This window comes from Melanerpes formicivorus, unplaced genomic scaffold (assembly GCF_026170545.1).
Source record: "Melanerpes formicivorus ecotype bairdi unplaced genomic scaffold, bMelFor1.0.p_v2 SCAF_109, whole genome shotgun sequence".
Taxonomy (NCBI): Eukaryota; Metazoa; Chordata; class Aves; order Piciformes; family Picidae; genus Melanerpes; species Melanerpes formicivorus.
The window spans coordinates 296,302-306,760 of record NW_027142461.1 but is presented as its reverse complement, the minus strand read 5'-3'; the positions used below and the strand labels follow the sequence as shown (position 1 = coordinate 306,760).

At 42.8% G+C, this 10,459-nt stretch overlaps 1 protein-coding gene across 12 annotated transcripts in view; it reads right to left on the bottom strand.

The window, feature by feature from the left end:
* Positions 1-260: 260 nt before the first annotated feature.
* LOC137455766 (uncharacterized) overlaps positions 261-10,459 on the bottom strand; it is a 32,367-nt gene continuing 22,168 nt past the window's right edge. For 4 of the 12 annotated variants that reach the window (XR_010990899.1, XR_010990901.1, XR_010990900.1 and 1 more), the window contains 2 exons: positions 3,992-4,771; positions 261-3,428 (listed from right to left, as the gene is read on the bottom strand). Coding sequence is in view for 4 of the 12 variants with exons in the window: in XM_068166855.1 (XP_068022956.1) it covers positions 4,558-4,771 (214 nt within the window). In the remaining 8 variants the exon portion in view is untranslated. Of the gene's footprint in view, positions 3,429-3,991; positions 4,772-5,892; positions 7,843-7,894; positions 8,240-8,766; positions 8,868-10,368; positions 10,454-10,459 lie in introns of those variants that run through there. The other 8 variants (XM_068166852.1, XM_068166851.1, XR_010990894.1 and 5 more) reach the window with 6 other exon arrangements.

The following is a 10,459-nucleotide window of genomic DNA, read 5'->3' as shown; positions in this document are numbered from 1 at the left end:
TTGTTAGTCTTTCGGTATGACATCGGCTCCCTCAGCAGCTCAGACAGCAGCAGCAGATGGGCCTAAGAGTTATGTTTCTGAGCGTGCCTGCCCCTCCTTGCTTTTCTTGTCTGTCTGTGCGCTCACATTTTGTGCTGTAAAATCACACAGCGTGTGTCCCAACGCCACCCCCAGCAGCAACAACCAAAAAAACCCAGGGACTAGCAGAAAGTGCATCTGTGGGACTGAAAGATACCTCTGGATCCCAAGATCCTGCTTTCCGCAGTCCCAGGTCGCATTCCCTAGTTAAGCACCATCAATATCAATACTTAATGGTATTCTCTAAGCTCAGGCAGTGAAGAAAATAGGGTTGTTATCTATCAAAGCACATTTGAGTTTTTGACAAGTAAAAAGCAGCATGGGGAATGCAGTAAGTCTGAAATGAAAGCCTAAAAGAAAACTCATATAACATCTGGTGTCATTTATCCCCTGTTGGCCTTTCATAGTGTGATATGATGAGCTTGTTCTGATTTAAGATCAGATGATTTGGTTTGAAAGAGGGGAGTGGGGGATGCAGCCAGTCTGGCAGCAAATTGGGATACAAAATCTGCTCAAATAATTGGAAACACGACAGATTTTCCTTAACTGATGCCAGTGGCATCTTAGTTTATCCATCTCTCTCAGCTGAATTTGTTAAGTGCATTATCTTATTGGTTTTAAAGTTTTCATCTCACTTATTTGCAGGGGAAAATGTGAGCAAATCAGTCATGATGGATTGCCTAATTTTCTGGGCTGAATAAAACGGTTTTATAAGACTGTTGATTCCTGGGTTAATAGTTAATAGAAACATTTATCAATTTCTTTGTAGAGAAGGGGGGAAAGAAAAAAAAAAAAACTTTAACCAATGATTGCATTTTAAAACTTTCATTAATGTTTCCACACAACACTTAGTGTTGGACATGAATATGGTAATCACAGATTTAGGGTTGGCTTGAAGCAGATTTCTTTTTCTTTTTTTTTTTATTATTCCTTCCTCCTCTTCCTTCCACTGACATTTAAAAAAAACAAATAAAAGGAGTTAAAGCAAAAATATCATTAGATTGGTAATTATATTGAGTGTTCTTTGATCAAGCAAAGGAGCAAGAGAAGAGAAGGATCATTTCCTAGGTAGAAAATGTGATGCCTGATTCTATTACCAGCTTTCTGTACAGAAACGTTGAGCTGGAACCCTGATGACTTAACAGTCTCAGTCGTCTTCTCCTGCTTCTAGTCAAGTGCCAGCTGGATGTTAAATTTGACTTATCTGTGACTTAGGCACATCATTAACGTTGCCTACTATTGCAGGAAACCCTTGAAGTCCTTTGATCCTGAAAAAATGCACGGCTTTTTGCATGGCTCCCAAAGGAACCTCTAAACACGGTGGTTTGTCGATAGAGATCCAAGTGATTTAGTCTGCAAAGTGACTCTGCTTTAAATAAAATGATAAATGTTTCCCTTCTTAAAGAGGACTGTACAAGGTGTCAGGTCTGAGTCTGATCACAATACGTTTTAAAATGCAATGTTTCCCAGCAGATGAAGATCCAGTGTAAACAGAGAGGCAATGTAGCCAGTTGACCACATCAGATGTGACACTACGCATTGTCCCAGCTGACACACACAGAGAATGAAAAAGGTCCTCTTGCCCCCAGCCAGGGTGAAGCCGTGCCCGTTACCTACACATTAGCAAGCCCTTTGCATAAAGGGCCTTAATATAACCAAGAATCTTTGCACATTGATCAAACAGAAGTATCATTTAAAAAGACATCGAGTTCGGAGCAAGACTACATCACATGTGGACTGGTGAATAATGAACTCATGCTCTAAATGAGATGCAGTAGGTCCATTACAGTTTCTTAACACCTCTGTTTCCATTTCCATCTCCTTTTTAACATCTCAGATAGCTGTGTGGAGCCTTGCTTCCAAAAGTGCAAAAGACACTTCCTTCAGAATAAGAATGGAGTTAAAAAACTTTTATGCAAGTAGACTTTACTGTGAAATGTTATCTTTTGTTAGTTCAAAGGTTTCTGAAGATATAAATTCTTCACAACTGCCCTGAGGTACTGAGAATGTAAATTGAATACTTTACAATTTGTAGACTGCTCCTGCAGTAATGTGTATCTCCTCTGTGAGTGAGTGTTTAGGGATTTTTCAATTACTGTAGTCTGAAAACTCTCTGAGATTCTTTAGGGCAGAAAAAGGCTTCCTCCTCAAAGTTGAGTCACTGATGTTCAAATTAGCTGCCAAAAGCATTCTAATGATCTCTGTTCCAGATTTTGCTAAACAGGGAGAAAAAAATGGCCCATTTCACCAGGGGAAAGAGGAGAAGAAAACCTCAAGCCTTTCCTCCCCCACCACAAGCATTTAAGGGTTAGGTGTTTTGCCATGGGTCAAGAGTGAGATGAATTGTTGACAATAAGTGCACTTTGTTTGATAGGTCAAGGTCATTATTAAGGGATTCAAATGAACTTCTTTACATTTCCAGGGCTGTAGCATATGTGTGGCCTCCAGGCTCACAGTGTTTTTTAATAGCTTTTGCGAAGCCGTAAGTTAAATGATAAATTGGTTGGATATGTCTTTAAACTCAGTGCATTTCAACATCATATACAGTGCTCTCACATTTTTATATACTGTGATCAAATGCATTTTACAGAGCATGGTGCAAATGGTCAGAAAGACCTGCATTGTGCCAGCTGATTATGATTTAGCAGTGTTTACTGTAGACTACTCTTGCTGCAGTTTATTGCTGCTAAGGTCAATAACTAATACAATTTAACAGCTATTGCATTTCTAATAAGTGAAAGATCCTAGTGTATTTCTAAACACAACATGAACTCAAACTAGTGCAGTTAAAAACACCCTGATACTGGAGGAGAATGGAACTCCATAATATTAATTAACTCCTTAGGTGCTCAGGAAGACCTTCTGTGACTGACAACAGAGGTGACCATCTTGATCCATCTGATCGTTCTGGTTTGAGAGCAGGTGGGCAGACAACTGCACCAGGCTGACTCATCTGTGGCATCTTTCCTAAATCCCTGCATTGGTCATCTGTCTTCAGATGCAGCACTGATGTAATTAGTCCCCAGATGAGTTGATGAGATTCTCTTGTTAGAATTTGGGCTGCTTAGCTTATGCAACTTCTCCACTATGCAACTTCTCCACCATGCAACTTCTCCACCATGCAACTTCTCCACCATGCAACTTCTCCACCATGCAACTTCTCCACCATGCAACTTCTCCACCATGCAACTTCTCCACCATGCAACTTCTCCACCATGCAACTTCTCCACCATGCAACTTCTCCATGATCAGTTGTCTGAAGCCATTTCTGACTCAAAAATGTGAGGATTTTTTTGCTTGGTGTGAGAGGTAACTGGTGGAATTCATGCCACTTCAACATGCTCTGAGAGCTAGAAAATAAGAAATGAGAGAGAAACTCAATGGAAAATTATTTGGTTTTGCTAACCTGGCTATGTTCAATTTTGTCTGCTACCCTGGCTTTGTTCAAGACATCTGGGAAGTATTTTGAGTCTCCTTTCCTGTTTTTTTCCCTACCCCAGAGCCAGTTGCTCTCTGGCTGGCACTCTCCATTCCCAAACCTTACTTTCATTCAGATCCCACCTAATACAATTCTTGTAGTCCTTGAAAGAGGAGCTCTACCAAAGATTCATTATTTCCATTGCTCTCTTATCCACCAGTGTTATCTTGCTCCACTGCTTGCTTTCCTGTTTACCTTTGTGTGATTTTCTAGTCATCCCAGAGATGTTGTAGCCATTCCAATTATGCAAAACACATATGCATCAAAACAAAACAAACAACTGCCTCTTTCAAGTTAGTTTGTGAAAGAGTAAATGAGACCCATGTCTTTACAGTGGGTAAATTCAGTTCACACTTACTCCACCTCTACCAACAGCCCCTTTCTGCATCCTCAGTGGGATGGTGTTTTTTTGACCATGCTGAATGTGACACCTACCCTTCTCTGCAGATCTGCCCAGGGTCAAAAGCCCTGCAGTGCGCTCTTCGTAGACCATCTGCACTGGCTTTCAAGTGTGCGATCCAGCAGAGAGGAGATTTGTCTGCATAAGAATTCTTTATGTGGTACAATGAATGCATAATTAAAGTGGATTTTAGTGCAAGGAATTATCAGAAATATAAATTTGACCATCACATCAGGGTTGAGGCATAGTAGAATTCTGTCTGGGATTTTGAATGCAAAAAGAGTCACAAATGGTGGGCATTCATTAGCTGATCACTTCTTAACTTCCTGCAACAATTCTCCATTGATAATGTGGCTTTAAAATAGGGAAATAAGGGCACTGATAATTAGGTTCTATGCCATAGTTAAATCCCATGAGACCCAGAAAACAGCAAAGAGAAGTTTGGTGAATGCACAATGGGCACAAGGGTGTTTTCTATGCAGGTTTCTTTGCAACCCAACTTTTTAACCCTGGGGTTTTGACTTTTCTCTAGCACTATTTAGTTGCACAAATTACCCAGGATAAACTGAGCAATTGGGCCAGATGATGCAGTTTGATGTGTTTATTTCAGGGTGAGTAGTTTCTGGGGTCTGGAGATTTTTTTGCTGGCTGGATGATGGAGGCACTGACTTTCCCTCTTTCCTGAACATGTCGGTGTTTGTCCTCGCTGGTCCATCGCTGGCAAGGATGACATAAGCTGCCGTCGGGCCTGTTCCCTGGCAACCGTCCCATTTCTTGGCTCTTTCAGCTCCAGCAGAAAGCCAGTCCGAGTCACCCTGTGCATTTCCAGTGTATCAAACAGACATAGGCTCAAGTTAATCTTGTTAGCACAATGAGGCAGTTTTCAAACATTGCAGCAAATCAAATCATCCCTAAGGACCAGAAAGGAGGGAGGAAAGGGTGGCTGAGGCAGAGGCGATGGCTAACCATCAAAGGTGGGATTAGCATGGAGGGAGCCTGGCTGCTACCTGGCCACTGTCAGTGAGTTCCTACAGCAAGGCACTGCTGAGTCCTGCTCCTCCCTGTGCTGCTTCCCTCCCTACTGGTCCCCACATCTGCGCCATGCTCAGAGCGAAGGCAGCAATGGGCAGCGACAGCAAGGGAGCTCATCTATCTGCGAGGAAAGAAGCAGCTTTGATGGTTCCCCAGCGGATGTAATCATGCTCATTACTGCCCATTTACATTTCATCACTCGATTATCGCAAATGCCTCATTACTGTTGATAAGGGTTTGCTGCTGAACCGCTCGCTAACTATTCATTCCCGAGCTCCGCCGTCATCAGGCGGACCGGTGCGAGACAGGAGGGGACTGGGGAGGGCTGGGGGAGAGGCATGGGGTTGGAGGAGAGACAGGAGGTGAGAAAGGTCTTCTATCAGATTTGATTAAAGGCTGTGATTTAAATCGATATTTAATAAAGTGGCTGCTGCCACAGAACGCGTGCAATTCCCCATGCAGGCAGAATCATGAATCCGAGGGCCTTGCCGCCTGCTACATAACTCAATTGGGTTTTGTGCACTGGTCTGGCACCTGTGTCCCTGAGCTCCGCGCCTCCGAGGTAATGGGTTTATGAGCCGATGAACAGAGCTGATAGGTTCTAAATGGATTAACTAGGTGTCTGCAGCCTAGTGATGAATACACCAGGAAAAAAAAAATAGAGAAAGGAAAAATAGGAAAAATATTGTCTACATAAGCAGAGGGTGATAGAGTGTGTTGACAGACAATGGCTGTCATGAGCCCCACAGAGTGAAACACTGCTCAGCTTCTGTCAGTCAAATGCTCTCCAAATCACAGGTGGAGATACCAAGCTTCACAAGCCTGCAGGTTCCAGGTAACATCACCCTGCTGCTGCTGCTGCTCCCACAACTATTACAAAAGGCTAAAGTGAGGCATAACTCACCACACAGCTATGGCTGGCTTGTGAGTTCCTCAGAGGTGCTGCATGCCACCTTTTCAGATGGGCCTGCTTCCCACCATGGCTTAAGGGCATGCTCAAGCCAAGCTGTATGTGTATTTAGATCTCTGGAAACAGGTTATTGTTGCCATTAGTGGTTTCTCAAGAAGAGCTGGATTTCTACAGTGCTGAGCCCTGCACACAGATATCTGCTCTAAGGCAGTCCTTACACTTAAGTGATTTTTAAGTGACTAAACCACAAGACTGATAAAAGAATCATAGAGTCACAGAGTGCTATGGGTTGGAAGACAACTCTGGTCCAACCAGCCTGCTAAAGCAGGTTTGACTGGAACAGCTTGCACAGGAACGTGCCCAGGCAAGCCTGGAATCTCTCCAGAGAAAGAGATTCACAGCCTCTCTGGGCAGCCTAGTCCAGTGATCTGGCACCCTTACAAGCAAGAGGTTTTTACTTAGGTTTAAATGAAACTTTCTGTGTTCTAGTTTGTGCCTTGTAGTCCTTGTCCTCTCACCACTGGAAAGAGCCTGGCCCCATCCTTTTGGCTGTCCTTTAGTTATTTATAATCAACAATAAGATCCCTGCTCAGTCTTCCCCAAGGTTAACAGCCACAAAGAAGCACTATCATCTTCTCAGTTGGAAGATGGGGACCAACAGATTAAATAATTTGCCCAAGATTCCATACGAGGGATGGAAATTGAATCCAGATGTCTTAAACTCAAGTCTAATGCCCTAACTATGAAGTCATCTGTCCTCTTGTGGAAGAGTCTGTGGAGCCTCATAGTCTGTGATTGATCTACAGAATATGTGGTAAGTGGAAAATGAAATCAGAGAGACTTTAATGCTGACCTCCATTTACTACTATTAAGCTACCAATAGTACAGTGGTAGGTCAGAGAATTTAGTGAAGCGTTATGTCTTTCCTACCATGTTTCATACCACCTAACAAGATACATGTTTAGTAAGTGCCATAATCTGCCACAGTACTGCAAGAAAAAAAACCAAACCACAAAACAAGTGTTGTTAGTATATGCAGACCCTACAAAGATAAATGAGATAATGCCTGTATCTAATATTCCAGTTACACAGGAGTTAACCAGACTGGGTTGAAGTAGGCAGCTGCTCTTTAGAATATGTTGCCTTTTCACCAAAAAAAAAATGGAAACTGAGCATTTTCATTTGAAGAATACTTCCATAGTGCTCATGGGAGTTATATTTTGGATCTTTATCCCACCATTGTTCTTGCTGAGTGAGTCTCCCTAAACAGATTACATTACATACAGTTTTCACCTCTTGCTGAGTTGCTGCAATGAATTATGGAATCCACTGGTTTCCTGTGGGAAATGAGGTCTGAAATATCAGTACCCCAGATATTTCAAAATTGAAATCTCTAGTAGGTTGGGGGGGGGGGGGGGGGAATGTAAAAAATGGAACTTTTTGCAACAAATATCAGATTTGCTTTTTTTTTGTTGAAAAATTGAGTCATTTTTAGCTTCAAATATGTGCAACACAGAACAGGGTAGGGATACCAGGTAGTTGTTCACTATGCTGTTGCACACAGACCACAATTTAAACCCATTGTCTGATCATGCTAAGCCATGATTTCAAAAGTCTGCCTGGTCAGGATGCCTCCAGGAGAGCAGATTCTCTGAGGGTGCTGATTATCACCTCTTTATTTGGGGTACTGCTGCGCACCCACATTTACTTGTTGTTTCTGAAATTCTTGTCCCAATTTTGACTATTCCTGCAAATAAAAGGAAATAAAACTGTGGTATGAATTAGTTTTTTCCCCTTTTTTTCCTACAAAACAACTTCTACAACAAAATTGTATGCAGTTACAGTGGCTGGAATCACTCAGTATTATTCAGACCATCTGGGTAAATGATATAGTGCCATCCTGGCTGCAGCAAACAGCTGTATTAGGAAAAGCAGCATGTTTTCCTGTAAGGAAAAGGGAAAGAAAGTTACAGACATGAAGGTAAGAATTACCCACCAGTGGATGATGACCAATGGCATCCTGACCTGTATCAGGAGTAGTGTGGCCAGCAGGAGCAGGGAAATCATTCTGCTCCTGTATTCAGCGTGGGTTAGGCCACATCTTGAGTACTGTATCCAGTTCTGGGCCCCTCAATTTAAGAAAGATGTTGAGATGCTCAGATGTGTCCAGAGAAGGGCAACAAGGCTGGTGAGGAGTTTGGAGCACAAGCCCTGTGAGGAGCAGCTGAGGGAGCAGAAGTTGTTTCGCCTGGAGGAGGCTCAGGGGAGACCTTATTGCTCTCTACAACTACCTGAAGGGAGAAAGCAGGCAGGTGGGGGTTGGTCTCTTCTCCCATGCAACCTGTGATAGAATGACAGGACACAGTTTCAAGGTGTGCCAGGGGTGGTTTAGGCTGGATATTAGGAAGAAATTATTCACAGAGTGATTTGCCATTGGAATGTGCTGCCCGGGGAGGTGGTGGAGTCACCATCCCTGAAAGTGTTTAAAATAAGACTGGATGAGGTACTTAGTGCCATGGTTTAGTTGATTAGGTGGTGTTGGGTGATAGGTTGGACTTGATGATCTCGAAGGTCTTTTCCAACCTGGTTAATTCTGTGATCAGAAAATGGTTGGTTCTCTACAGCATAATGTGAACAGTCTCCTTCTCTCTGACTGTAACACTTGTCTGACACACTGAATTTGTGAGGGATTAACTTGTCAAACTTTATATAATCCAACCAGATCTCAGACACATGGAGAAACAAAGAGCCTGATGAGACCTCAGCTGCAGTACTGTGTCCAGTGCCAGAACCCTTAGTGAAGGAAATGCATGGAACTGATGCAGGGGGTCCAGAGGAGGCCAAAAAACTATTAGAGTGCTGAAATACCTCTCTGATGAAGAAAGGCTGACACTGTTGAGGTTGTTCAACCTGAAGAAGAGAAGCCTCTGGGAAGACCTTCTTGGTGCCTTTCAAGTACCTAAAGGGGCCTAGAAGGAAGATGAAGACAGTCTTTTTGGTAAGGCATGGTGTGACAGGATAAGTGGTGATGATTTTGAACTAAAAGAGGGGAGATTTAAACTAGATACAAGGAAGATTTTTTTTATTTTTTATGCTGGGGCTGGTGAAATACTGGCATAGGTTGCCCAGAGAGATGGTAGAAGCTCCATCCCTAGAAACATTCTCACTCAGGTTGGACAAGAACCTGAACAACATGATCTTGTTAAAGATGTCCCTTCTTACTGCAGAAGGATTGGACTAGATGACTTTTAAAGGTCCATCCCAACCCAACCCATTCTATGAATTTATGATTCTGTGTCCCTTCCAGTACCACCCTCTGGAAGGCTGAGGGTACATGTATATATGCATGTATGTATGTATACATGTGCACTGAGAAGCAGCTGACATGCTGTAGAGAAATGTTTGCAGCAGAAATATGCAAAACTTCCTACAAAATGGCTGAGGATGCTGAGCACTTGCAACTTTTACTGCAGGAAGAGCAGTGTGGCTGTTCAGCTTTTCTGGACCCTTGCCATGGGGTCAACTCATAGGAAGGATTTAGTCATCCCTCAGCTGAGAAATACTTTGCAGATGCAGCTCAATGAAGGCATCTGGACCAAGGAAGATAATTAAACCAGGGCAGAAACAAGCTCCTTTCATTACCTAAAGGAGATTTGACCAATTGAGTCTCTTTGTTTGCATCAGCTAAACATTTGTGCATGGAAATCCAAGGGTTAGAATAAATACTTAGTGCCCACTTGGTAGTACTCATGAAATGCATTTACTTGTTTAGATTTTTTCAAATCTGCATACCCAAACTTTAAGCATATGTGCAATCAGCTTCGAATTTTCCAAACAAAAATAGATCAAGAAGAGGGTGAAAAATAGCATCTGCTCTTCAGTTGATCAAACCACCCACGGAGATTGTCCACAAACACTTCAACAACCAGGTCCTCATGCTGTTCCTTATTCCTTACAAGTCATATCGTGTAGGGGCTATTAAATGAGAGCAGATAACTGGAGATTGCTAAAACGTGGGCTTCAGCCCATATAGCAGTCCCAGGTTTTGCTGCAGAGTGCCATACAGCTCAGTCAGCCAATTAAGACAATTTAGATGGCAGCTGAAGTCCATAAGAATGAATTAAGTGACTGCAGGTGAGGTGAGATGGGGCTTATTTACATCAGCTGAGAACCTGACTCAGAAGTAGTCGCCATCTTCTTTTCCCCCCTAATCCCACTTTGTCTGCACAGAGACAAGGCTGGGGCAGCTCTAGGGAGAGCAAAAGACAGCTAACTTGAGAAAAACAAAAGTAGTGAGGAATAGCTTTCTGACAAAAAGAGGAAAGAAGGGGAAGAGCTGATTCAAGTGGGAGACCAGAAACCTCGGGAGAAACCCTGGTGAAGCAAGGGGAGCTGGAAATAAAGGTAAGAGGAGGGTGAGGAGGGTTAGGAGGGTGAAAGTGTTTGACTTTTTCAGCCTTTGTTTCTCACCATCCAACTCCATTTTAGTTGGCAATAAATAAGGTTGATTTTCCTTATGTCAAGTCTGTTTTACCCATGCTGGTAACGGGTGACTGATTTT